Raw genomic sequence first — 25,367 nt, 5'->3', positions numbered from 1 at the left:
CAGGGTGTTCCATTTAAAATAATCAAATTTCAGCAACTTTTTCAAGCAAACGAAAAAACTGTATTTTTTTACCACCCTGTATTGAAGTAACGGAGATTAGGCTGACGTGTGGGAAGTGTCCAAGTATCACCTAACTCCAAACCAAATTTCGATATCATAGTACTTCTCAACTAAAAGATATCGGCATTTTTAGAAGTCATGATTTTCGAAGAAAAAAATTGAAATTAATTTTTATTTCGAAAACATTAACAGATAGGTATAGGGAAATATCAAGAAAAGTTGTCGGGCAGTTGTTGGAGATTCCAAAAATAATATTATATACAGAGTGTTACATTTGAAAAATCAAAGTTGCTACTGCTTTCTAATAGAAGCGGCAACACCGCATTGTCGAAAATATTTTAGTTGGCTAGAGAATGTCCGAATATGCCCTCCATTAAATTTTCAAAGTGATATATATATATATATATATATATATATATATATATATATATATATATATATATATATATATATATATATATATATATATATATATATATATATATATGTATATATATATATATATATATATATATATATATATATATATATATATATTTGATACATATGTTCTATGACTCAAGGCGCATTTTCTGATGTACACAAATTTGTATTTTTTCAAACAGTGGCATCCCTACGATTTTCGCATTGAATTTTTGGGGAAAAAGTGCTACGCCAATGCTTTCTTTTCAAAATAAAATCATTTTTGAAATCCTCATTCATTTTTGAGAAAATTTGATCTCCTGGTATTTCTTTGTCCGACGCATGATTTTCACTCAAAAAAATAAAAATCGACAGAAAGCAAATTAAGAAATTAGATCAATTCTAAAATGAATGAGAATCTGAAAATTGCTTCATAACGCATTACCAATTCCCTAATAATATTTGAAAACATAATCTGCATAATCTTTAAGGAACACCCTGTTTATATATATATATATATATATATATATATATATATATATATATATATATATATATATATATATATATATATATATATATATATATATATATATATATATACAATACACATACATAGTACAGTACAATACAATACACATTCCTAGAAACACCAACACAAAAGATATTACCTGATGTAACCCAAGTACAGGCAAATTTAAAGACAGCTCCGGATGAAAGGAGAGTACAAATACCTGCATTAAGGCGTTCTAATTGTATAAAAATAAAAGAACAAACAAAAAGAATAAACGTTCAGTTTGAGTAGAGCTTCAAAACTTTTTTGTGAACAAGTGTGAATAATAAAATACTGAAAAAAAAAGGAAAACAGTATGTATTGAGAACTGAAATTTAAATATTGATAATTACCTGATGGTTTTCCATTGGTGCTGTGAAATATTCGTATAATTTAACACCGATATAGGGGATCCATGACATCCAAAACGTCAAGATCAACGTAAAAGACATCATGTGACTTGGATTCGACAAATTTTCTGCCAAGGCTGTTGCGTACTCCTTGTCATGGAAAGGAACTCCGCTCTTCAACTTACGTAACATGCTGAAAATGTACGAGTAGGTATAGACAATGGTTATTAGGCTTGGGCCAAGAATCAGGATAGAGAGTGTGATGCTGTAGGCTGCCATACTGCCCCAGTCTAACATGCAGATATAGGCCTCTTTGTCGAAAAGGGGTTTGGTGAATCCTAATAGAGGAGGGCAACAGAGCATAGCTGATGAGATCCACGTGAACACCATCCAACATTGGCATCTGAAAATACAATGTAGATGTTTTGAATACATTGAAGAATGTATTCAATGCATGAAGAATGATGGAACATCAGATGAATATTTGGAATCGACAAGGAGACTATATTGATGGATGAAGTGAGCTTTCATAAATATTCAACAATTCCTTCATTATTCTCCCTTTTCAAATTAAAAAAAATCCAAATTCGTGCAGAAAAGTATTTTGTTTCAGAAAATTCTGAACTAACGGTAATTGATAACAACGATGAAATATATCAAAATGATTATCATCCCCAGATCAGATTAATTGCTGTCATCTACGAGAGCGGTACCAGAAGTACCCAGTCCAACAAAGAAAACACAAAAATTTCGGAAAAAAAATTAGAGCTCCTTGCAGCTCTATACACTTTTTTCAGCGACATTCAATAGGTTTGATACCATTTTAACATGCTTTTTTTAGCTCCACCTGTATGTATATATGTATGTATGTATGTATGTATGTATGTATGTATGTATGTATGTATGTATGTATGTATGTATGTATGTATGTATGTATGTATGTATGTATGTATGTATGTATGTATGTATGTATGTATGTATGTATGTATGTATGTATGTATGTATGTATGTATATATGTATGTATGTATGTATGTATGTATGTATGTATGTATGTATGCATGTATGTATGTATGTTTGTTTGTTTGTTTGCTTGTAACTCCCAAGTTCGGGATTTGTATTTGACAGAATTATCGTTATTATTGCTTAATCTATTAGCGGGCAGATGGCGCTGTATGTAACTTCCTTGATATATCGACATTATTGCTTGATCTATTCGCGGGCAGATGGCGCCGTACTCAACCTCCTTGATATAATTCCAACTCACTTTACATGTATATCTTCATTTGAAAAAAGTATTTGTTTTTATTAACACGCGCGCATGCTGCTTTATTTGTGACCCTTCTTTGCTGCCTTGGGCTTAGTAGCTTATTTTCAGGCTCCCTCTTCGGAATCGGAAAATATCAATGGTCATTTTTCTAAACAATATACGGCTGATTGATCCCAAACTTTAGATAAAATAAATATAGTTTGAAAAGACTAAAAAATATGATTTTATAACTGAAAAGTTAGAAATAATTTTTTTAAATAAGTTGATAACAATGACGAACGACAAATACTAGAATTATTGTGAAAAAGGCGTAGGCGCTATGTGCAATATTTTTTGTATATCAAGCATCACTTTTTTCACAATAATACCACTATTTTTCGTTCCTTATTGTTTTAAGCTTCTTTAAAAATTGTTTTTAACTTTTTAGTGCGATTTTCTTTGATAGCGTGTTTGTCAGTTTTTTATACTATATAAATTTATAATAAGAACTGTAAAATTATCCTCGCAAACCAATAGCCTGCCAATTGAACTACGTAGACCTGAAGAAATCAATGACTATTTGGCTGGACATTCGATAGTAAATGATGACACTCTTTCATTCTACAATAATAATAAATTGAACGCTCCTATGAACTTTTCCCTCACCGACATATGTGATGATGATATTCTGACTGCTATCAAAGAAATAAAATCTAATGCTTTAGGCATTGACAATATTAATATCAAGATGATTTCTTTGGTGATACCACACTATATTGATGAAGTTAAACATATTTTCAACGAGTCCTTCAGACAGGGTATCTTTCCAGATGTTTGGAAGGTTGCTAATATAATTCCAATTCCGAAAAAGAATGCACCTACCACGTTCAGTGACCTACGCCCTATCAACATTCTGCCCTCATTCTCTAAAATATTCGAGAAGAGTGTTTCCCGTCAAATGAGAGCTTTTCTTGAAGAAAATCGAATACTCCCGTACGAGCAGCCTGGGTTTCGCAAAAAGCATGGAACACAGACTGCCCTCTTGAAAGTAATCGACGATCTTGCGAGATTCAGAGATCAATCAAAAGTCATCATTTTAGTACTGCTTGATCAAAGTGAAGCTTTCGATTCAGTTAATTTCGATTTACTCATCAGCAAGCTCAAGTTTATAGGATTCGATGACATTTCTCTTAAATGGATGACCAGCTATCTCACAAGCCGATCACAGAGGGTCAAACTGGATGATTACTCATGATCATCCCTAAAAGAAACAGTCTCAGGTGTACCGCAGGGAAGTATTTTAGGACCCTTGATGTTTTCAGTGTTTATTTTTGATAACCCCACTTTCTTATCACATTGTCAAGTACATCTATACGCAGATGATATTCAGCTATATTTGTCTTCTCATAACACCGATACAGAAAGTTGCGTGGCCAATATAAACACAGACTTGCACGAAAAATTCCTATACTCAGAGAATCATGGACTGAAAATCAATCCTAATAAAACTTTGGCCTTATGCATAGGGTCTCAAAGACGAATAGTAGAAACTCAGTGTAACTTTAGGCTCACTCTCGATAACGCAGACATTGACTGGGTAGACAGTGCTAAAAATCTTGGCGTAACCATAGATAGCTCTTTGTCTTTCCACGAACATGTGACAAACATTTTCAAAGTATCATTGTTCAAACTCAAATCGCTATATAAATTAAAGTATCAGTTATCAGAAGAAATGAAACTTAGGTTAGTTAAAACTCTTATTTACCCCCATATCGAGTATTGCTGTCCGGTGTATTACAATTTTTTGCCGCAATATAACAAACAGAAGTTACAACGTAACTGCCTGCATGCGATTTGTATGCTGTATACCATATGGTGAACATGTCACCCCATTTTTGTTAAAAATGAAGAAGCTGAATATGAGGTATTGAGTCCAATATTTGATAAAAATGTTTTTGTTTAAGTTGCTTCAAACTAAAACACCTAGTTATTTATATAGTTTAGTAGGCAAACATTCTGACATACATATGGTCAATTTGAGAATCAACTCATTCAACATGCCTAGACACCGTACTTCCAAATTTCAAGGATGTTTTTCTTATATAGCCCCTTCCTATCTGGATGAAATTTTACCCCTTTCAAATCATAATATTCATCAGTTTAAAAAAGAAATAAAATCACAGATGTTTACTGCTCAGTGCTAATTTGAAAGATTTAAAATTCAATGTACGGTAGTGCAATGAAATTGTTAAATTGACCAAAATAATGTTAAGAAAATTAAGAGTTATTAGCAACTAGATGATGTATCATTTTTTCTCTTCTCTATCATTGTTATGCTACTAAATAAGTATGTTTATAATTATTTTCTTATACTTACTCTATAATTTTTGGGAAGGGTGGAAGATAGCCTTTGGGTAACCCTTTTTCTTTCATGTATTACTGTATTTTGATGCATAATAAACGATATTATTATTATTATAACTGTCTTGTTCCTCAAAATAGCCATCAACTACTTACATCACTTCTTCATTGTTGGAAAATCTTTGACCACTGAGCCATTTGTTCAAGTTTGGGAACAAACAGTAATCGGAGGGGGCTGAATTTGGCGAATAGGGTGCAAAAGGTAGCAATTCAATTTTTAGTTAGTTAATTTTGGTCATTGTGATAATGGATTCGTGACCTGATGCATTGCCTTGATGAAACAACACATTTTTCTTAGCCAAATGCGACAGTTTAGCTTGATTTCTTCACTCAAACGTTGCAATAAGTTCGCATAATACTCGCCGTCATAAGTTTTACATTTTTCAAGAGCGTCAATAAAAACTATCCTACGCGCATCAAAAAAAAACGATGCCATGACCTTGTTTGCAGATAAAATGGTCTTTGCCCTCTTCAGAGCAGGTTCTCCCTTTTGAGTACACTGTTTTCGTTGTTTTCTGTCTAGGGTGTGAAGTGATGGACCCATGTTGCATCCATGGTTATAAAACGACGCAAGAACTCTGCTTTGTTGCTGTGAAACTTCGCTAAGTACTCAACTAAAACATCTTCACGACACTGTTTTTGGTCTAGTGTGAGCAAACGAGACACCCACCTTGGACACAACTTCGTCATGTCCAAATATTTTCAGATAATATATGATGCACCGCACTTTTTGAAATGTTTACTGAGTCTGCTAACTCACGCACTTTCAGTCTTTGGTAATTCAGTACCGCTTTGTGGATTTTTTCCACCGTTTTTGAAGTTGTCACCTCATTTGGTAGACCACTGAGATGCTCGTCTTGGCAGGTCGTACGGCCTCTGCTACCCAGACTCACCCAGAGTTGAATCCAGTTCAGCTTGTATATTGATTGGGCTGAGGACTTTCAAATGAGAGTATTGTAAAGATTGGGTCAAATTGGACATTGTTAAAGGAAAACTCCAGTTTTCAAACTAGATAGATGAAAACTGATGATTGTGTCTGAAGGTCAAAATTTGATGACAAATTCAATGGTGAGAACCGTATATCGATATCTATCATGTTTTTCGAAAATGTGCGTTTTCGAAAAATAGCTGTAACTTTTTTCCTGTCAACAATTTATTGTTACTATGAAAACATTTGCAGATCACGTTTTTACGTAGAATTCAATGGTGTGAAGGACTTATTTTTTCAAACGAGATATCAATAGTTGTTGATGGAAAACTAGTTTTTTGAATGAAACACCCTGTATAGTCAATAGAGCCTCGAATTACCTTTCCAAAAATGTAGCACACTTGATGTTCTGCTAGAGTTATCTTTGAAATACGGAGTAGGCTTTGGACAACGCGGCAATAAAATAGAAAAAAATTGTTCAGTAGTAGCTATCAAATGTTGAGAAATCTATTTAGAGCAGTAATTAAAATTGTTGCATTAAAATTGTATAGTTTCAATAAAACTGCTAACAATTTATACTATATTTACTACTTATAAATGAAACTTCAAAAATACTAATAAAAATAATGATAATAATAATAATGATAGAGAACAAACAATGAAACATCTTTTTTCAGAGAAGGTGTTCAAAATGTCTACCAGCATCTTCTACACACAGGCGACACCTTTTCTGAACGTTTTTCGCCGAATTAATTAGTTCTATAGGGGCGAGAGAAGCAAAACTTTGCATCACTGCCTCTAACAATTCGTATCCGTATCTAGAATTGGTCAGCAATTTGAAAATAATATATTTCAACCTCCCCCAGAGGTAAAAGTTCATAGGCGTTAGGTCCGGTGATCTGGTCGGTCAACGGTTGGGTCTTTGGTTGGCTATCCAATTATCAACAAAATTTGTAGCCAAAAATTTGTGACAATTGCAATGTTGTGAGGCAAAATCTCATCTTGTTGAGAATATTTTTCAGAGTTCCATTAGTGGCAATTCATCAACAAGAGGTTCAATATTCTGCCTTAAAATTTCTAAATACCTCTGAGATGTTAGAGTGCTAATATAAATGATCGGGCCGATAATTCTACCTCTGAAAACATCTGCTCACACACTAAATCCAAATCTTTCTTGACTTCTCTGCTCCACAATAGAATGAGGATTTAGTTGTGCCCAAGAATGAGAATTGTATCCTATGGAAATGCCACTGCTCACATCAGCTTCGTCTGTCCAAATACAATTCAAGGAAAAATCACGCAACCCTCACAAACTGAAGCACGGCAACACGTTAACAGCACAACAGAAATTGTGGAACTTAAAGTGGAAATTATACAGGTAGGAAAACCTCAGAATGGGATGGAAGAACTGTTCACCTGATTGGTGACAGTGCTTGAGAGCAGAGCCACAGAGAGATGGGAAATACTTCTCCTATAATCTCGGTATTTGCTAAATACTGCAGACCCCATCCCATATCTTATTCGTGGATCGGACATTTGCCTGATAATTCTGAATAGGCACCATTGGAATCTGCATATAGTTGCGTTAGATTCTTGTTGTGAATTAATGAAACACAATGTACTAATACCCGATTGAATTGAATAATGTGCATTGCTTATAAGGTGAGAAATTTGAAGTTCGGAATAAAGATATAGTTCTTAGATCTATGTAGAGTTAACCCGAAATGAATCCGAGTCACGAATTTTATTTAGATTCCTGTATATTTATATTTAAAACCACATTTTCAACGATCTGATACATGAGGCCATTTTCATTTCAGAAGGCAGCGTAGGAGCATTTTCTCCAATTTCAATATAACGGCACTATGACGTCATCTATAGGAACATTGCCAAACAATTCGATATAGGGAGAAAAAAAACAATGACGGTTTTCAATTCTTGAAAAAAAAATCGAATATTGATCCAATTACCTACTTTTCATAATTTCTTATGTTATACTTAATTTATCTCGAAAATCTTGATAGAAAATGATATTTTTTGACATTTGATATCTCTCTTACTACAAAAATATGTCGATGAAACTATGTTGTTCATTTTTCTGAGGCAGTGAAAAAATGAGTAAGTATAGTAACACAATGATATGCTTTGATACTTCTACTTTTTCACCGGGACACAAAAATGAATCGATTAGTATCTTTGACATGATTTTGTAATGAATGGGGAGCACTTAGACGTCAAAGTTTAAAAAACATTACTTTTTATCAAGTTTTTAGAAATGAATGACGTAAAATATGGCATTCAAAAGAAATTAAGAAATAGTACGTGTATTAGAGATTCAAGTTTTGAATTTTTATTCAAAAAGTAAGAAAAACTTCATGGTTTGTTCACCCCTACATTAATTTTTTTGACCATATTTGTATATATGACGTCATAGTGCCGTTATATTAAATTTGGAGTAAATGGCTTCTTTGCGGGCCTTTTGAATGGAAAAGGCCACATGTGTTTGATAGTGAAATAGAAAATTTTATATCAAATGATCAACAGAAATATACAGAGTTCTATTCAAAATTTTTGACTCGAATTAATTTCCGGTTAATCCTGTTTCGATTTACAAGTATTTTATCATTGAGAATATCGTAAAAATCGGAAAGTTCTAGTATGGTAAATGTAGTTTCATGATGGATACCGTACTTTTGAAGATATGAGGTCTGATTCATTTTTCAGAATGTACACTGGAAATGGAATATTTTTAGAAGATATCAGTTTTTGCGACAAAGCTTTTTGGTACTCCAATTCTCCATCATTGAACAAAAAAATGTAAGAAAGCTTCATGTGAAAGCAAAAACAAATAACTGCAATAAATTCTTTATAAAGGTATATAGTGCATAAACAGAAGTTTTTTCCGGATATAAACTGAAAAAAAAACCTTTTCGAAACAACTACCTTAACATGACATCATTCGTAGAAATGCTACACAATATGATATATGAAGGAGTAATGACATAAAATGATACTTAAAAGGAACACCATCATCCTCAATAGTGTACTTCAACGTTTCGGAACAAGACATTTGCCTTGTGGCTTTATCAGTACCGCTTTGGGTAACATTATGAAACGAAGCCTTCATTTCGTTCATAACATTACGGCTTTATACCACCAGAAGAAATTAATTTGCTCTTGTAATGAAGACAGTAGGTATGTATATTTTTTTATTTCTTTGAAAGATTTTTACATTTGTTGTTCTGTGATGGAGAAGTGTTAAGCCAAAAAGTTTTTTCCCAAATTTTTGATTTTGTATCACTCAAAAGTAAAAATGTATATTATTTATAGAAATATATAAAATGCATAAAAAATATTTTTGAAATCCGAACTGAAAGCTGAATTGAATTTTCCTCCATATTATTTATCATTATATGCAGTTAGATCATATTACAGTGGACTGAAACAACTTTGGCATCCTGTGTTACGAAAACTATGTATATATTTTTTCATGCACATACAGTGCTTTTTTTTAATGACCTCTCTTTCATTTTTTGAACGAGTCAACTCGAAAAATTGAAATCTGGGATAATGAAACTGATGCAAGAATACTTTATTTTGAAGTAAAATTGACAGATGAAACTTTCAAGATAGCGACTGGGAAAAGAAATTAAATGGAAAGGGGGTCTTGTGACACATCATTTTGAAACTCCTGACGAATACTTCACAACCCTAGAATATGAAGTCAATATCTTCACCTACTACAAAATGGCGGAATATTTGATAATTGCCTGAATACCTTGACATTTAACTACATAATGAGAGTTAATGAGCTAGAGTTCAGTTCAGAAGATGCTCGAAATGGTTGCCTTACACTTCTTGACATATGAACAGCCTATCCGATATTTCACGCCGAACATTTTCGAACACAGTAACGTCAATATCTCGACAAATATTTACTATTCTCTGTCGTATATCCAATATTGAAGCAGGTTCAGTTTCGTACACATTTTGCTTCAAATAGCCCCATAAAAAAAGTCCAAAGGTGTCAAATCTGGCGAGCGGCCTGGCCATTCTGTAGGATATCGACGGCCAATACAACGACCGGCAAAAGTATTATCCAAATAGTTCCTTACTCGTCTGGAGTAATGTGGTGGTGCTCAATCTTGTTGGATTACAATATCCATATCGAATTCATTAGGAATCGCTTCGACGATTTCAGTGATGAGAGGGTCAACAGTAGTTTCCAGCATATTCAAATACAGTTCTCCTGTTGAATTTTGATCAATAAATAGAGGTCCTACAATATGGTTTCCCAATATTCCTGCCCAAACGTCAATTTTTTCTAGATATTGAGAAAACCGAAAACTAAATGAGAATATTTTAAATGAACAATGATGTTCATTGTCGTACAGACATTTTTTGTCGTTTTTATAAACAAAAAATAACTCAACAAACCTTATCGGGTTCTTTGAATTACCGTATGGCAGATAAAAAAAATATTTCTAGAAATATCGATATTAATATGTTCCTCTTCAGAAAATTATTAAATGTTCCACCATATTCTAGAGTTGTGAAGTAATTTTACTTCAAAATAAAGTATGCATGCATTAATTTCATTACTTCAAATTTCAATTTTGTGAGTTGACCCGTTCAAAAAATAAAAGGGGGGCATTGAAAAAATGCACTGCACAATGACTTTTGATCAGTGAGTCAACCAAAAAAAAAAATTCAAGCGGCTCGACCACAAAGTATTTTTCTTAGGAAGGGTGCGTTTTCCTTTTTATAAACTCACCTTGTTTTTGTTTGAAGGGTTTCATATCTCAATGGTTTTCTAACTGCTAAGTACCGATCAACACTTATCCACATGAACGTATACATGGTGACGGCCCACAATGTAACTTCCAAATATCCGACCAGTCTACAAATTATGTCTCCATAAACCCATTCACCCACCACAGATGGATATACTGATAATGGTACCACTAGAAGGCCGCAGAGTAAATCGGCTACAGCTAGGGAAAGCAGGTAATAGTTTATTACTTCAGATGGACCTGAAAAAAAAGGACTCGATTACTGCTGAGAAAAATATGTTCGAATCGAAATTTTATTGTTGAGTACAGGCTTTCCAAAATTTTATTTAAATCTTGAGGGGGCTATTTAATGGAGGACCTTAGACGGGCTTTGTTTATGATATTATGTGCCATTACACTTTCAAAATTTTTTATCTATACTTTGTATATTTTTGAAACTTAAGATCCAGACTTGACGAACAAGATGCTATTTTCGAAATCCAAGAAATGGCTGGGAACACATATTGAACTTTCTTCCGGTTGTTATTTTTTTTCGTGCCCTGACTCTTTCAATCCCTCCGGAACTTTACGCCACTGGCAACTTCCTCCAAAATTTCTCATTCTGTTTTCAAACATTATTTTCTCTGCGCGATTTCAATATTTTATATTTGTGGTGATAAGTCAACTAACTGAAAACAACACAATTTTAAATAATACGTTATCATTTACGTGAAATATACCAATTTACACAAATTCTAAGCTTACTAATTTCCACTTTCTGTATGGTTGTGCCAATGGAAATACTCTTGAGGTAAAATGTAATTTTATGAATACGTTATACAGGCAACCTTCAGAAGACATCATTTTTTTTTTTCAAATTTTTGTTTAATTATATAAGTTGAAATCAGAAACCTTTTGGTAATCATAATCAATTATATTATATTGACACTCTGTATTTCTATTGAAACAACACCAAACCAGACGTTGGTAACTTCAGATTTATATCGACTGTGGATTTGGACATTCATAAAGTTTTTTATCAATCAAATCCAAAGCATATAGTGCTTTTGAACTGTCGTCCTGTGATTCTTTCAATTATATCTATATATTCAATTTCCGTATCAGTAATCATGTCTTTCCTCAAATCTGGGAAACATCATTTATTATTTCTTTACACAAAAGATCTAATCCAACTGATTTTAAATCTCTTCATCCAATGGAATTGGCCGCGGTGGTAGTGCGCCCGACTCACGATTGGAAAGCCGAGGGTTCGATTTCCGTCTCGACCAGATATTTTTCTCGAGAGAATTTATCTGGTTGAAGTTGGGATGATTCTGCAACGTGTTAGGAATCACACGTTAGAAGGTAGGACTTCGTTAGTCCTTAGCTCGCACAAGATTTTTTTAAATGAGCATACTACAGCAACTTATATTCTAATAGTATCATTCCCAAGTATCAGTCGGAATTTAGATTTCAACACAGCTGTGTACTTGAGTATACGAAAGCCTTTGACCCCATCAAACACACTTCAATAATTGCTATCCAATATATTGGCTTCACAGAGGATTCAGTCAGATAGGTTAGATTAGGTCAAAAGTGAGAGGGTCTATTCGATTCTCCACCGCAACTCGCAAGGGTTTATCGTGGCTCACACCTATTCATACTCGACCAAATGAACCCAACTTCTTAACGAAGCCGATTAGTTTATGTGGTGAGTGATCTTTTAGGTCAGATGGTCAGGTGAAAACCTGATTTGGTCTGCAGCGGGGCGAGGACAAAGTATATGCTCTGCTGATTCATCATTTTCCAAACAGAGACGACACACACCGTCTTCCGACAGTCCTAGCTCCTGCATATGATGATTCAGACGACAGCGACATATGAGAAGGCCTGATAGACATCATAGTTCATCCCTTGTATAGTACAACAATTGTTTGTTTTCCAGCTTCAAAGTGTGTATAAATGATCAAAGCTTTTGATCTTCCTCTTGAAGATGATTACTTAGTGATCGAAACACGTGTCGAGGTGTTGAAATAACGGTTTGGTATTGGAAAAACTTCAGTAATATTCATTACTACACCAAAGGTTCCAAACTCTGTATCACAATTACTCAGTTATGTACGGTTATGGAACACAGAGAATATACTGGTGGAGATTTGCAAAGTGGTACATTTGCCCAAATTTGCACAACTGCAATTGTCCCGCATTCAATGATCCTGGGAGACTTATTCCAGGTGGAGTATACCTCAATTGAAGTATCCAGCTAGCTATACAGTATCGGGATTACCTGGGATCAATGATTGAACCAGAAGGTGGTAAATTTTGATTGGAGCATCGCAAATCGAGAAATTCTAGTCCTAACTTGAACATGATTAGGTTTCTTGTTTTTTCGAAATTTCTTCAATATCATTTGATGTACCATGAAAAATATTTCTGTAGAAATTTGACTCCAACAGCTATAGTTCAAGTAAACGATGTAGTGCAACCTACCTTCCAAGCTAACTAATTCCAATTTTCATTCCAAGCTAGCTAATTTATATAAGATTCAGGATAACTATATAATATAATATAATATAATATAATATAATATAATATAATATAATATAATATAATATAATATAATATAATATAATATAATATAATATAATATAATAAAAAATATATATATATATATATATATATATATATATATATATATATATATATATATATATATATATATATTTACATATATATATATATATATATATAAAACATATAATAAATATTTCGTTTATATAGATGAGTGAGAAAGTAGGGATTCAAATAACAGGGTGATAATCAAAAATACTTCTGGAAAGCTTCTGATGATTCCTTTTCCATATTCTCTGTTCAACTATCATTGTTGCCATTTAAATCGATAATGAATTTATTTACACCATTAATATGGAAGTGTCCAATCTCCATATGGTCTTTTTCAACTAAAATTACTTTTTTTAATCCTTTTCTGCCAGTCTTTTTGGGTAATATTATATACTCCTTTTCCAATCAGCTCTATTACCTTCCTATCAAATTTTGGAAAATTATTTTTACGCCTGATGATTTCCCCAAATCAACTCGATGGGATTAAAAAATAGGGGGGAAGTCTCAGTATGGTGTGTCCATACTTTTTAGCAATACTCTCAAGGGCATACACTTTTTCAAATGTTATTGTTTGTTAAACTTCAAGTAGTTGATTTTTGGTAAAGTAATCTTCAAAATACAAATTGATATCCATAAAAAAAACTTTGTCTTTCATCTTCCCTCGAATTTTTATTCGGTATTTTGGTGAGCTATCGCGAATGAGGAAGCGTTGTCAAATACTATTACACTATTCGCATCCAAATCTGGTATCAATGCGTTTTCAAACCATTCCTCGAAAATATCAGCTTCCATGTTCTTCCATGATAGTCAACATTGCAGTCCTCAAATTTTTTTCCATATAATTTCAAAGATTTCGGGACCCATCCTTCACTTCCTCCGCAATGCATAATTATTAGTCACGATCCTTTGTTTGCAGGCATGTTAGGTGTACACATTCTCGAACCATCAGTCCACCCTTTCGTAACTATGTCGTGAGTGTAATACCAAGTTTCGTTCAAATAGAAAATTTTCCGTGGTTCATGTTTATATTCAGTTATTTGTTCTAAGTATTTGTTACGCAATTCCAATATTCTTTTGCTTTCCATAACTTCTTGACGTTTGTTCATTATTTTCTTTATCCAAATGTGAAGAGTGTTATCACAGCAGCTCACGTTATGGCCGGAAGTCTTCAATTTCTTTCATATGATTTCAGTTGTAGAAATCTCATTGCTTTTGTAACAGTCGTATATTGTTTTTTTCAATGATTTCATTAGGTGAACATCTAAAGTTTTTGGTAATCCCGTATCACATTGCGTCTTGCGTTCATAAGGTTTGTTTTTGACTATTTTACGTACAGTTGAAAAAGGAATTTTGGTCAAATCTGATGTTGCTCGTAATAGTTTGTTTCCCTCGTAACCAAACTTGAGACGTATATTTATTTTTACGTTGAAACATACTCTCTGTGTTTCAATATTCAAATGGATCCGAATCTTATTCACTTTTTCCCATTGTTCACCATCGCTATTGGAATCACTACAGAGGAAAAATTCTGCATTGTTAGCACACTCGTTATTACTATTAGGACTTGTCCAAGGATACAACATTTTAAACAGATAACAAAAATTTTAAGTAATTATAACTGCACCAATATCGAATTTCAACTCTCAAATCAGTTCCTGAATTGAACATTGACAACACGATGACTCGCATTCTATTCGTCACCGTAACATGACTTCAAAATTCAATTTTATGACTCTTCAGCCAATCATAAACTCGGTTAATAAAAATCATCCAATTCAAAACGCCAATTCTTCAGTCCACGTGAACTAGTTGGCAGCGACTTTATGTCATTGTATTGTTTTCTTTTGGCCTTTGAGGGCACCGACACTTTAAGTATGCACAATACCAGTTACTTCGACTACACACTGATTAAAAAAGCTAAAAAGTCTTGAGCTATAGTAATTAGGTGGGCCGAAAAGTTCGTAAGCTAACACACAGATAGCACTACTAGTATTGAATGTATGCGATTCAGCCGTAACCTTTAGAGGACACGTATACAAAACTTCACAGCTATCGGACTATTAGTTTGTGGGATAGAACAATCTGAGTGAAGCAAATTCTGTTAGTTTGAAGAAAATTGATAAAAAGCAATTTCGTCTGTTAATAAAGCATTGCTTTTTGGGGAAAGATACAGTTGAAGCCAAGGCTTGGCTTGATAAACATTATTCAGACTTTGCACCAGGATAAGAACCGTCCACAAAGAAATTTTAGATGGCCGCAAAGTGAAGTCGACCAAGATAACTGAGGTTCTAAAGATATCAAAGGAACGTATTGGATACGTGCATGAATATTGGGGAATACAAAAGCAACGTTCAAAATTAATCAAAAACAGCAACGAATTGATGATTCTGAGCAATGTCTGAAGCTGTTCCACTATAAGAAATCAAAATTTATGCGTCGATATGTGACAATGAATGAAACTTGGCTCCATCATTTCACACCAGAATCAAAACGATAGTCATCTGAGTGGACTGCACGTGGTGAACCGACTCCAAAGCGTACAAAGATGCAATAGTCGACTGGCAAGGTTATGGTATCAATAGTTTTATTCGTCGACTATTTTGAAGAAAGACATCAACACAGACTTTTACATAGCGTTATTTGAGCGTTCGAAGGACGAAATCGCAGAAAAACGGTCTCATTCGAAAAAAAAGAAAGTTCTGTTCCATCAAGACAATGCACCGTATCGCAAATTGCATGAATTGGGCTTCGAGTTGTTTCCGCATCCACCATTTTCTCGAGATCTGGTCCCTAGCGACTTTTTTTCTCAGACACCAAGAGAATGCTAACTGGAAAGAAATTTGGCGCTTATTGTATGACCGCTATGATCATTGTCTCCTCCAAAGGCAACTACAGTAGAATTGACATATAACGACTTCGCTTTTGAAGAATAACCGTTTTTAGTGACGATGTTGTTTACTCAACTTGAGTTTCATACTTAGGTATTGATAAAATATAACTGTTTAGCAACCAACTGCTTTTAGCGACCATTTTTGATGATAAAGCTTGTCGCCTACTTGTCGCTGATTTGTCCAGCTACAACCAGCATACTGAAGGTGCTGTTTGTTCGATTTCAAGGGAATTTCAGTTTACTTCGAGCGGTGATAAAAATATGTCTATCACTAGCAGTTTTGACGAAGAAGTCGTCATTATAGTGGCCGCATTATTGAATGTAGAAGAAAATAGTCACAAAAAAGAAGGATGTATGTCCAACTCCCGAATCAAAAGATTTTGATCATCTTTTCAACGAGCTGAAAGAAGGCGAGGAGAAATGTTTCTGGTATCTCCGAATGACTCCGAGCAAATTTTGTGAACTTTTGGATATTCTAGAGCCTGCCTGAACAAGCAACTCAATGTTTCCCCGTTCATTTTCATATGTATCGTCTGACACTGTCAACTGTTGGAATAGCAAAACAGAGAGACAGAAGCTTCCCAAGCACGTTTGGACAAGTTGAGCGCTGACCGGCGACGCGCTCACTTGGCCAGTCCGTCACAGCACGTACCGTTATTTGCCGGACAGGATCGGAGAGCTGGAATCCTTTCCGGTGGCGGACGCTCTTGGCTGTGCCGTGCCGGGCTAGTGGGCGGTTGTCCATTCATTTTCATTGTTCCAATCCTATACGTATGTTGATGAGACGCATTTTTACGTTTCCTACACATTGAATGCTACTGGTTGCGTTGACGAGCTAGGAAATGTACTGCACGCCAAGCTCTCCGTTCCCTAGACAGTGCGCGCTACGATGCGTGATTGATACTCAAAATGCCTGATAGTAGTGACAGTAGATCATAGTGGTAGTAGTAGGTAGTTGGTTTTTTCTAACAGTAATAAAAACAAGCTAGGTAATCATTTGTAATGTATAATTTCAATTTAATGTGTCATATACATACATTCAGATAGTGGGTACCATTGCATAATAGGTACTTAATGAACACCTATTTAATAAATATGAATAAATGCAGAATATGTATACAGGTAGCACATTTTAACGTTTACTTCCATGACCGATAGCATTTGGTTGATTGAGCTCAATATTTTTACTCAATGATCTCATCCATTTTGATCTTTTCTTTTTGTTTCTTGAAACTTCTAACTTTGAAGGCCTACCTGCCTGTATTGCTCTAGCGCCAGCATGTAAACTTCTATTTGCCCAGCGTGCAATAAAAGTAGGTTGGACTTTTATCTTCCTCGTTTTTTTTTAATTACAAATACTTGTAAGATATTGGAAAACGACTCAATATTTTTGATAGTCTCGATTTTCTTATTGAGGTTACATTTGTGTTCTAACATGAATTTTGATTGATTAGCTTCAGCAAAATCATAGAAGTTGTTTAGATTTAATTTAAATTTTTACAGTTGCACCTGGTACTCTGCTGATAATTCATTATCATTCAAGGTATTTTCCAATATTTCACTTGATGTAGGCAAAACTGTGTTATTTGCTTGCATTGATTTGGTAAACTCATTATTGTAAAATCATTATTTTTGTTACATTATTTTGTTTACAAAATTTGCCCTCTGCTCTATGTGGACAATCACATTGTTCTGTCTGAAAGTTTACAGTGTGGAACATATGTTCGTTCTAATGATAAATTAACAGTATATTCAAAATCGCTACTCAAGTAGCATCAACTATCTAGGGAACGGATGTTTGGCACTTAGTACATTTCCTAGCTTGTCAGCGCAACAAATTGCCATCACGGTACAGGAAACGTAAAAATGATGACGGGACGGGTCGTGCTGTGCTGTGCCGGACAAGTGGGCGACAAGCTTAATACGTCCCGTTAAAACGTCACGCAATGTTTTTTTCACACAACTTACGCACCAGTACTTATACAATTGAAGAAAAAAGTGAAATATTACAGCGCTAACAGCGCCATTCCGCTACAAACAGCCGCTATTCAATGCTAATGTTTTGGAATGCATACGTGTAAGGACTCCTACTCATGAGAAGTTGGATAAAGCATTGTTACAGTGGTTCAAGCTTCAGCGCGACCGGGGAGTACCAGTTAATGGACCTCTGGCACAAGTAAAGGCTAACTTTTTTGCTAAATAGTTAGACATGCCAAATTTTACATGTTCCATGAGTTGAATAAACCGTTTCAAAGTAAGAAACAACATCGTGAGTGGTAATATTGCTGGCGACTCTTGGTCAGTTCAACAGAGTGATGTAATCGATTGGTTGGAAACAATTTGGCCAACTCTATGTGCGCATTTTAGACATGATGAAATTTTCAATGCAGATGAGACTGGGTTGTTTTATAAATCAACCACGGACAAGACGTTGAAATTCAAAGGTGAAAAAGGTACAGGAGGAATATTGTCAAAGGAGAGAATAACTGACATCGTGGCAGCCAACATGGGTGCACAGTTAGAAAATAAAACTTCCCGAAATCTCAACGTCCCCGACGTTCAAAAATGAAAGCCATCCAAGAGCCTGGATGACGGCTGACATTTTTACCAAATGGGTACACGCATGGGATAGTGAACTTAAGAAAAAAACAAGAAAATCTTGTTGTTAGTTGACAACTGTCCAGCACATTCCCATACTGCAGACTTGAAAAGCATACCCCAGTGTTTTTGCCTTCAAACACGACATCGAATTGACTGATATATACTACACTTGAGAAATAATCTTGCCGTTTTATGCGTCGTCTGGTTAGTACGACATAGTATATCCGGTCCCTTGAAGGTCGTTATATCCGTTAAAATCAAATTTCATAAAAAAATAAAAATAACAATTATATGATTACACTTCCAAAATACATATCATGAAATTATTAAACCACAACAAAAATTAATTGGCGCTCCGGGGCGACTTCATTGATTCCAGTGGCGCATTTGCTTTTTCAGGAAAACCCGAAAAAACCTGCAGCAGCACATCATCTGAAGATCTTGGTCTGCCAATGTCTTCTCTCTAATAAAACAAAGTGTAGGGTGTCTCCAGAGGCTCCAATTAATGCAATACATCGCCAGAACACTTAGTGACATGACTATTGTCAAACTTAAACCAATCCGTTTCGTCCGTTTCACCACAGTGAACAATGACTGCATGAAGATTATAATAGTGGTCTGCTAGATTGAAGTGTTCATCAATTTTGAATCTTCGTAAGATTATGGTACTTCCGTCAGAGGTTGAGTCATGTTTGAAGATCATCAGTGTTATTATTAGATTGACTGGTGCCTCAGTATACTTGTTTCCTTATAACAGTCAGTTAGTTTGGCACATGTTTGGCAATACAGTCGATCATCACCTGTTAAAAATTCCATTTTCAGATGATTTAACAGTAAGCTTAGCACGGATTGGTTATTAGTCAAATTAGGAAACGCTAGTTGAAGTTCCAGAAATTCACGTTCGTTTTCGTTACCTCTTGAACATTTACTACAAAGTAAACAAGTGAGGATTTTTTCAGCAAAAAATTCATAAACACAAGTCGAGATAGACTATACGGAATCATTCAATCCAGAGCGGTCAGGGGTATTGATTCTGCTACTGTTTTGCTTACGGAGAGTATTCAACAAGAACCTCAAGAATTCGGAACAATCCTCTTGTTGTCCTAACAAGTATCTAGTGGACTTCAAAGACTCCAGGAAATCGGTTGGAGGAAAAGATGATACATTCTAATGAAACTGCAGCTGCATGAACAGGTGTTTGAATTTAGTGAATAAGTAGGAAACATTTTCGTTCTCGTTCATCATTAAAACCTCGTTCTTGAAATTATTCGTCATGAGCAACACTTTTAAAATGCTATTCATGTAGTAAGTGTTTTCTAAATCATCTAATCCAATTTTATTCTCAAGTTTTTCAAGACAACTCTCTACTGATTCGCAAGGAAGAACGTATCTCACAGAATGATGAATGATGAAGGGTTTCGTAGAGGGATCGATTCGGCTCTTTTGCTTCATGAAGTTCTTCCATTGAAAGATGCTTTCATTGTTGAATCCAAGAATGATTCAATATTCACGAACATTGTATAATAAAAGGGGGAATTCACTTTGCAAAATTTGAATTTCATAAGATCATAGCATCTGGAAATGAATTAGGAACTGATAGTCAGTATAACCGACATCTGACTTGTTAACTTATAGGTACAGCAAAAGCAATAGTCCATGGTATTGTATTTATTCCGATCCCTGGCGATTGTCGAAATCTTACACTCATTTTCTGACATCCATTGGTCAGAAATGGTAAATATATCACTACGTCATCAATAATAATAATAATAAACGTTGTTACATAAAACTAATTTAGCGGCATCTCACAAGCTCAACTTCGCAGCGTTAGTTGGAAAAGTGAAAAACAAATTAGGAACAATTCGAAAGAGTAAATAAAATGAAAATATTGGAACTCTGGGAGTGAAGAAGCAAGGAAAAAGGTGAACTACACACATATCAGATCAGCGGACAGATGCGGAGGTGAAACGAGTAGGGAAATTTATATCCCTGAACATGTGCCATATAATGAAGTTAAATGGAAACACTTTATTTAGCGCAGTTTCACCTCCTCTGAAAGGGGTTTTCTCTTACCTGAAGCATCTATAGATTCGGTATCATACCAATCAGGCGAACCTGTAGAAAAGGAAAGTTTGAACAATAGGAAAATAGTGACAGAACATATAGGTACAATGTGTAAATTTGAAAATGCAGTAATTTGTAGTGGTTTTTTCATATATATGTATATAAAGTACTTCCATTTCATTTTCAAGTCCATAAAAACCAAGACATAAATTATCAAAACTTGTTCAAAAAATAAAAACTATATCCGACCCATGTTATCAGAAAAGTTCAAAGTCATTCAACACGACTGAAAAAACGTCATAGAATAAATGAATGTTACCTCAAAAGATGCCGTTGGTATGATAATTCAAAGTTCATCTCCTCATAATGCAACATATGTAGAAGTGTCATAGTTCTAGTGTGTGAAAACAATGTTCGTGATGGAAGTTTATATATAAATATTTTCTGATAGTCAATCATGGTCAATACCGGAAAATTCCTAAGAGTTTCTTCACTAATTTCAATTTACGGGATTGCTACCTAACGGGATTTGGGATTAAATTTCATATAACGAAAAGCTACCTTACCAAAACTGGTTTTGATATCTCCAAATTTAGTCACACATTTATGTGCGAATGATTTCATGAATGCGTTTTTTTCCCTAATCGTGGTACCGGAATTTTTTTCATATATGGTATCGATATAGATTGAATCTTAATGAGGGTTGATTGATATTTAGAAAAATATAACAATACAGTTGATTTTTTAGTTGGTAGAACGCGTCTAGAGAGAAGTGTTGTGCTTCCTACATGGTGTTCGTTCGCTGGTTCTTTTTACATTCACCAACTCTCTTTGATCCTATCTGCTGATATATTCGAATACACGGTCAAGTGCGGAAAGTGTTCACACAAGTTCAAACCTGTTATCAATCTTTACTTCTTGGGAATCGATAAATGTTCATTTTTGGGGATAATCGGAAGTAATAAGCAACAGATGATCAGCTCATCTGATCCAGGAGCAGCAGAGTTTTCATAATCAACAATGGTTCTTCGAACATTATCCGGGGTTAACGGTTTGCACAGTTCATTGGTCTCAGACTGTCAAAGCTCTTTACAAAAGAATTGGAACTGTGCCATATAGGGCTGAAGCAGCATCTAGATTGTGTGGTTGGGGATGTCCATAAATGTCTTTCCATAAGAATTTCAGCTCATACCCAGTCGTTGGATTGTCACCAACACGTAGAGTCTCTTGAAATAAACGATATTAATTATTGCTGAATTTCAGATTTTCCGACGACGTCGTACACAGTGGTGTTGATTCACTAGAAGTCTGCATCTTCTGTGACTAGGTCTCCTCTCTAGCCTCTCCCACGGATCCACAACTCCGCTCGCAGGCTGAGTGAATCCTAAATTTGTTTGAAATTTCTTTTTTCTTAGGAACATCAACCGCCATGAACCAAAATTGATACAAGTTGAATCTTACTTTTCAACGTGTCATTCCAGCATGGCAGGAATTACATAATCTCTTGAGCAGCATGCTGATGGTTCATTTCACACTACAGCGCATGCTAGCATGTATTCTCGCCATATTTGGGCGGTCTCAATACTCTTGTATCTCATATATCACTTCAAAATATTTGGTGTCGTTGCCAGTATCGTCATCAGTCGGCAAATATCCTGTAGAAGTCCCACCATCTTGCTTCTGACCCTCTCCAACGGGTCAGTTGTGGAGTCCCTTCCGCGTGTTCTGGGAAACTAGTATGGAGTCTACTGGTGGAAGGGGGTCCTCTGTAGAACCACGGTCGATGGAAACGGAGGGCAAGTGGAACTTACCCTCTTGGATGCCTCACCAGTTGTACACAATTTGCTCCTCGGATTAGGTTAAGTTAGGTGACCCTTCACTGCAAGGGTTGCGGTGGAGGTTCGAATAGACCCACTTACTTTGGACCCACTCGACCAACTAAACCCAGCTTCTTAACGAAGCCGATTAGTTCGTATGGTAAGTGATCTTTCAGGTCAAATCTTTGTTTGGCTAAGCCTAAAGTGATGCCAATGACAAGTTCTGGTCCGATGAAGCTGATTGCAGCACTCTCATTTGCGAGGAAGTCAGCAGGCGTATTGCCTTTCAGGCCAGTATGGCCAGGAATCCAGACCAGAGACAATCTGGTAAGTATACCTATCGAGGAGAGTCGTTTTGGCAATTTGCAACCAATTTAGACGTTGCTCAGTAGGAACCAAGAGTTTCCAACGCCGCTTAAACTGCTCCTCGGATAAGTGGCGGCGAAACTCACCAAAGATCTCAGATGTTGATCGACCATCACTTATTATTATTAACAGTTTCTCCTAAAAAACGGTTGTTGGTCAGGCCCTGCATTCTCTGATGAATTCGAAGGGTAGAGGGCCAGCCTCATAGCCTAATGAATACTCCCCACAACCATGGAGTCCGAGAATCATATGCTCTGAAATTCACTTCTTCCTTATAGAGTTGACCACCTGGTATTCATGACGTTTTAGGGCAGGGCAGTATGATTTTAAGATTAGGGAGTATTTTTTTTCCTATGATCTGATCTGGGTATATTCTGCTTGGTTAATATTTCATTCGTTTTTGGGGTACAAACTGGTTTTTGAAATTGTTTTTTTATTTCCATTTTGTATATGACAGTAATTTTTTTTACTAATGTATTCAATTGCGTTCATCCTTCTTTCGGAAATTTTCACTTTCTGTAGAATTGTGTGGAAGTGGAAAGCCGAAAGGTTTCTGTTTTTTATACTTTCAACCATGGAAATACTGTTGTTTCTTGAACACTACTTCAGCCACTTTAAGGAAACTGTGGTCTAACATTTGCTACAAAGATGCGTCGATTGAACAAAACATGCAAACTATCTATATTCTGAAAAGAAGTAGGCTTTACGTGACTCATGCTCACCTCTGAAGTTGACTAAAGTTGCAATGATGAGTACGTTAGTAACGATAATTCCTAAAGCCATAATGAAAATGATGCCAGCTTGTGCAAGGGATCTCAGAGTTAACACTATCTCCGATTCGTCATTGGAAAGGCTGTAGATGAGCATAGTAGAGGTGTCCCTACGAAGCATCCCGCGGGACATGTGGGATATCGCTAACGCTGTGTCGCCAAATTTTGTGTCGGCGACTTGTTTTTATTTTCTTCAAGTACGGTCAAGTGAGGTTGATGAAACATCCTGGAAAAAATAAAACTATAAAAATAAACAATTTTCATTTTCAGTATTTCGGGAATTGATAATAATGATAATACCATACTGTGAAGCTTTCAATATGATTAATCATGAAATGTTGGTTGAACAAATTTATCTCACTGACGGAAAGCAATGTGTGTCTTCAGAAAACAGGAAATTCTCATTGAAAAATAATGTTTGTGGTGTTCCGTAGAGATATACAATATCACACAAGAAGTCCGCAGCATATGAAAGTTTTTGATGTGAAACATCAATCGCCGAACGTAAAGCCGATTGCTGGTGTGGCGACGCATGCCGTGGCGATGGGTCGCCATGCGCAAGCGATTGTGTTAGTAAAGACACGCCCGAAGAAGCCATTGTTTGGCGAAACACGTGTTGTGTTTTTGTAAAACTGTGTGAAGTGTTTTTTGAATACGTTTCTGAATTTGACCCAAATAAATAAACAGACAAAAAAACAAACAGGGCAAGCTGAATAAAACCGTTTGAAGATATATTCATTGAGATTTCTCTTATCTGTGCATCATGAAAGCAACATGTGGACATGAAGAGTGAAACGCAGGTTGTGATTTTGTGAACTGTCTATTACAGAGTTTCATCAAGTATCGGCCAATTCCATCACACACACATATATATATATATATATATATATATATATATATATATATATATATAATATATATATATATATATATATATATATATATATATATATATATATATATATATATATATATATATATATATATAGGGTAGTTTTAAAAATTCGATGATTTTTTTGTAGGATCTTTTTTTTTGGCAAAACGATCTTTCTATTTCTGAGAAAACATTTGCAAAGTGTATAATGAAAGCTTCTTCATCAAACACTTACCTCACACTCTCATACAAATTCAGCTCTGATTGTAGTCTGTCTATGCATTTGTGATAGACTGTTTGGAAACTTTGGTGTAGCAATGAATATTACTGGTTTTTTTTCCCAACACCAACTCGTTATTTTTAACACCTCGACACGTGTTTCGATCACCAAGTGATCATCTTCAAGAGGAAGAATAAACTATTCATTCTATGCATCTATTCATGTTTAAATTCAGGACATTAACTTCATATAAAATAGGATTTATATTTCGAATTCATTTATTTTAATCGATATAGTACCTATATAGGGCGTTCCAACGAAAAATTTACCCCCCTTGTAACTCAGAAACGGACGTGTAATCGAAAATTTCAAAAAACAGGTCGATTTTCATTTCCAGGGAGACTAATTCT

At 35.1% G+C, this 25,367-nt stretch overlaps 1 protein-coding gene across 6 annotated transcripts in view; it reads right to left on the bottom strand.

Annotated features, from left to right (window-relative positions):
* DopEcR (G-protein coupled receptor DopEcR) overlaps positions 1-25,367 on the bottom strand; it is a 133,270-nt gene that overhangs the window by 7,536 nt on the left and 100,367 nt on the right. For 5 of the 6 annotated variants that reach the window (XM_074178902.1, XM_074178901.1, XM_074178903.1 and 2 more), the window contains 4 exons: positions 23,816-24,089; positions 20,920-20,961; positions 10,736-10,994; positions 1,369-1,768 (listed from right to left, as the gene is read on the bottom strand). In XM_074178902.1, coding sequence (XP_074035003.1) covers positions 1,369-1,768; positions 10,736-10,994; positions 20,920-20,961; positions 23,816-23,996 — 882 coding nt within the window. In that variant the 5' untranslated portion in view covers positions 23,997-24,089. The remainder of the gene's footprint in view (positions 1-1,368; positions 1,769-10,735; positions 10,995-20,919; positions 20,962-23,815; positions 24,090-25,367) is intronic. The other variant, XM_074178907.1, reaches the window with a different exon arrangement.

This window comes from Leptinotarsa decemlineata, unplaced genomic scaffold (assembly GCF_025532065.1).
Source record: "Leptinotarsa decemlineata unplaced genomic scaffold, Ldec_3_MD MMD2_tig00004307_RagTag_RagTag, whole genome shotgun sequence".
Classification (NCBI taxonomy): Eukaryota; Metazoa; Arthropoda; class Insecta; order Coleoptera; family Chrysomelidae; genus Leptinotarsa; species Leptinotarsa decemlineata.
The sequence above is the reverse complement of the archived record's forward strand: the minus strand, read 5'-3'. Positions and strand labels throughout refer to the sequence as shown.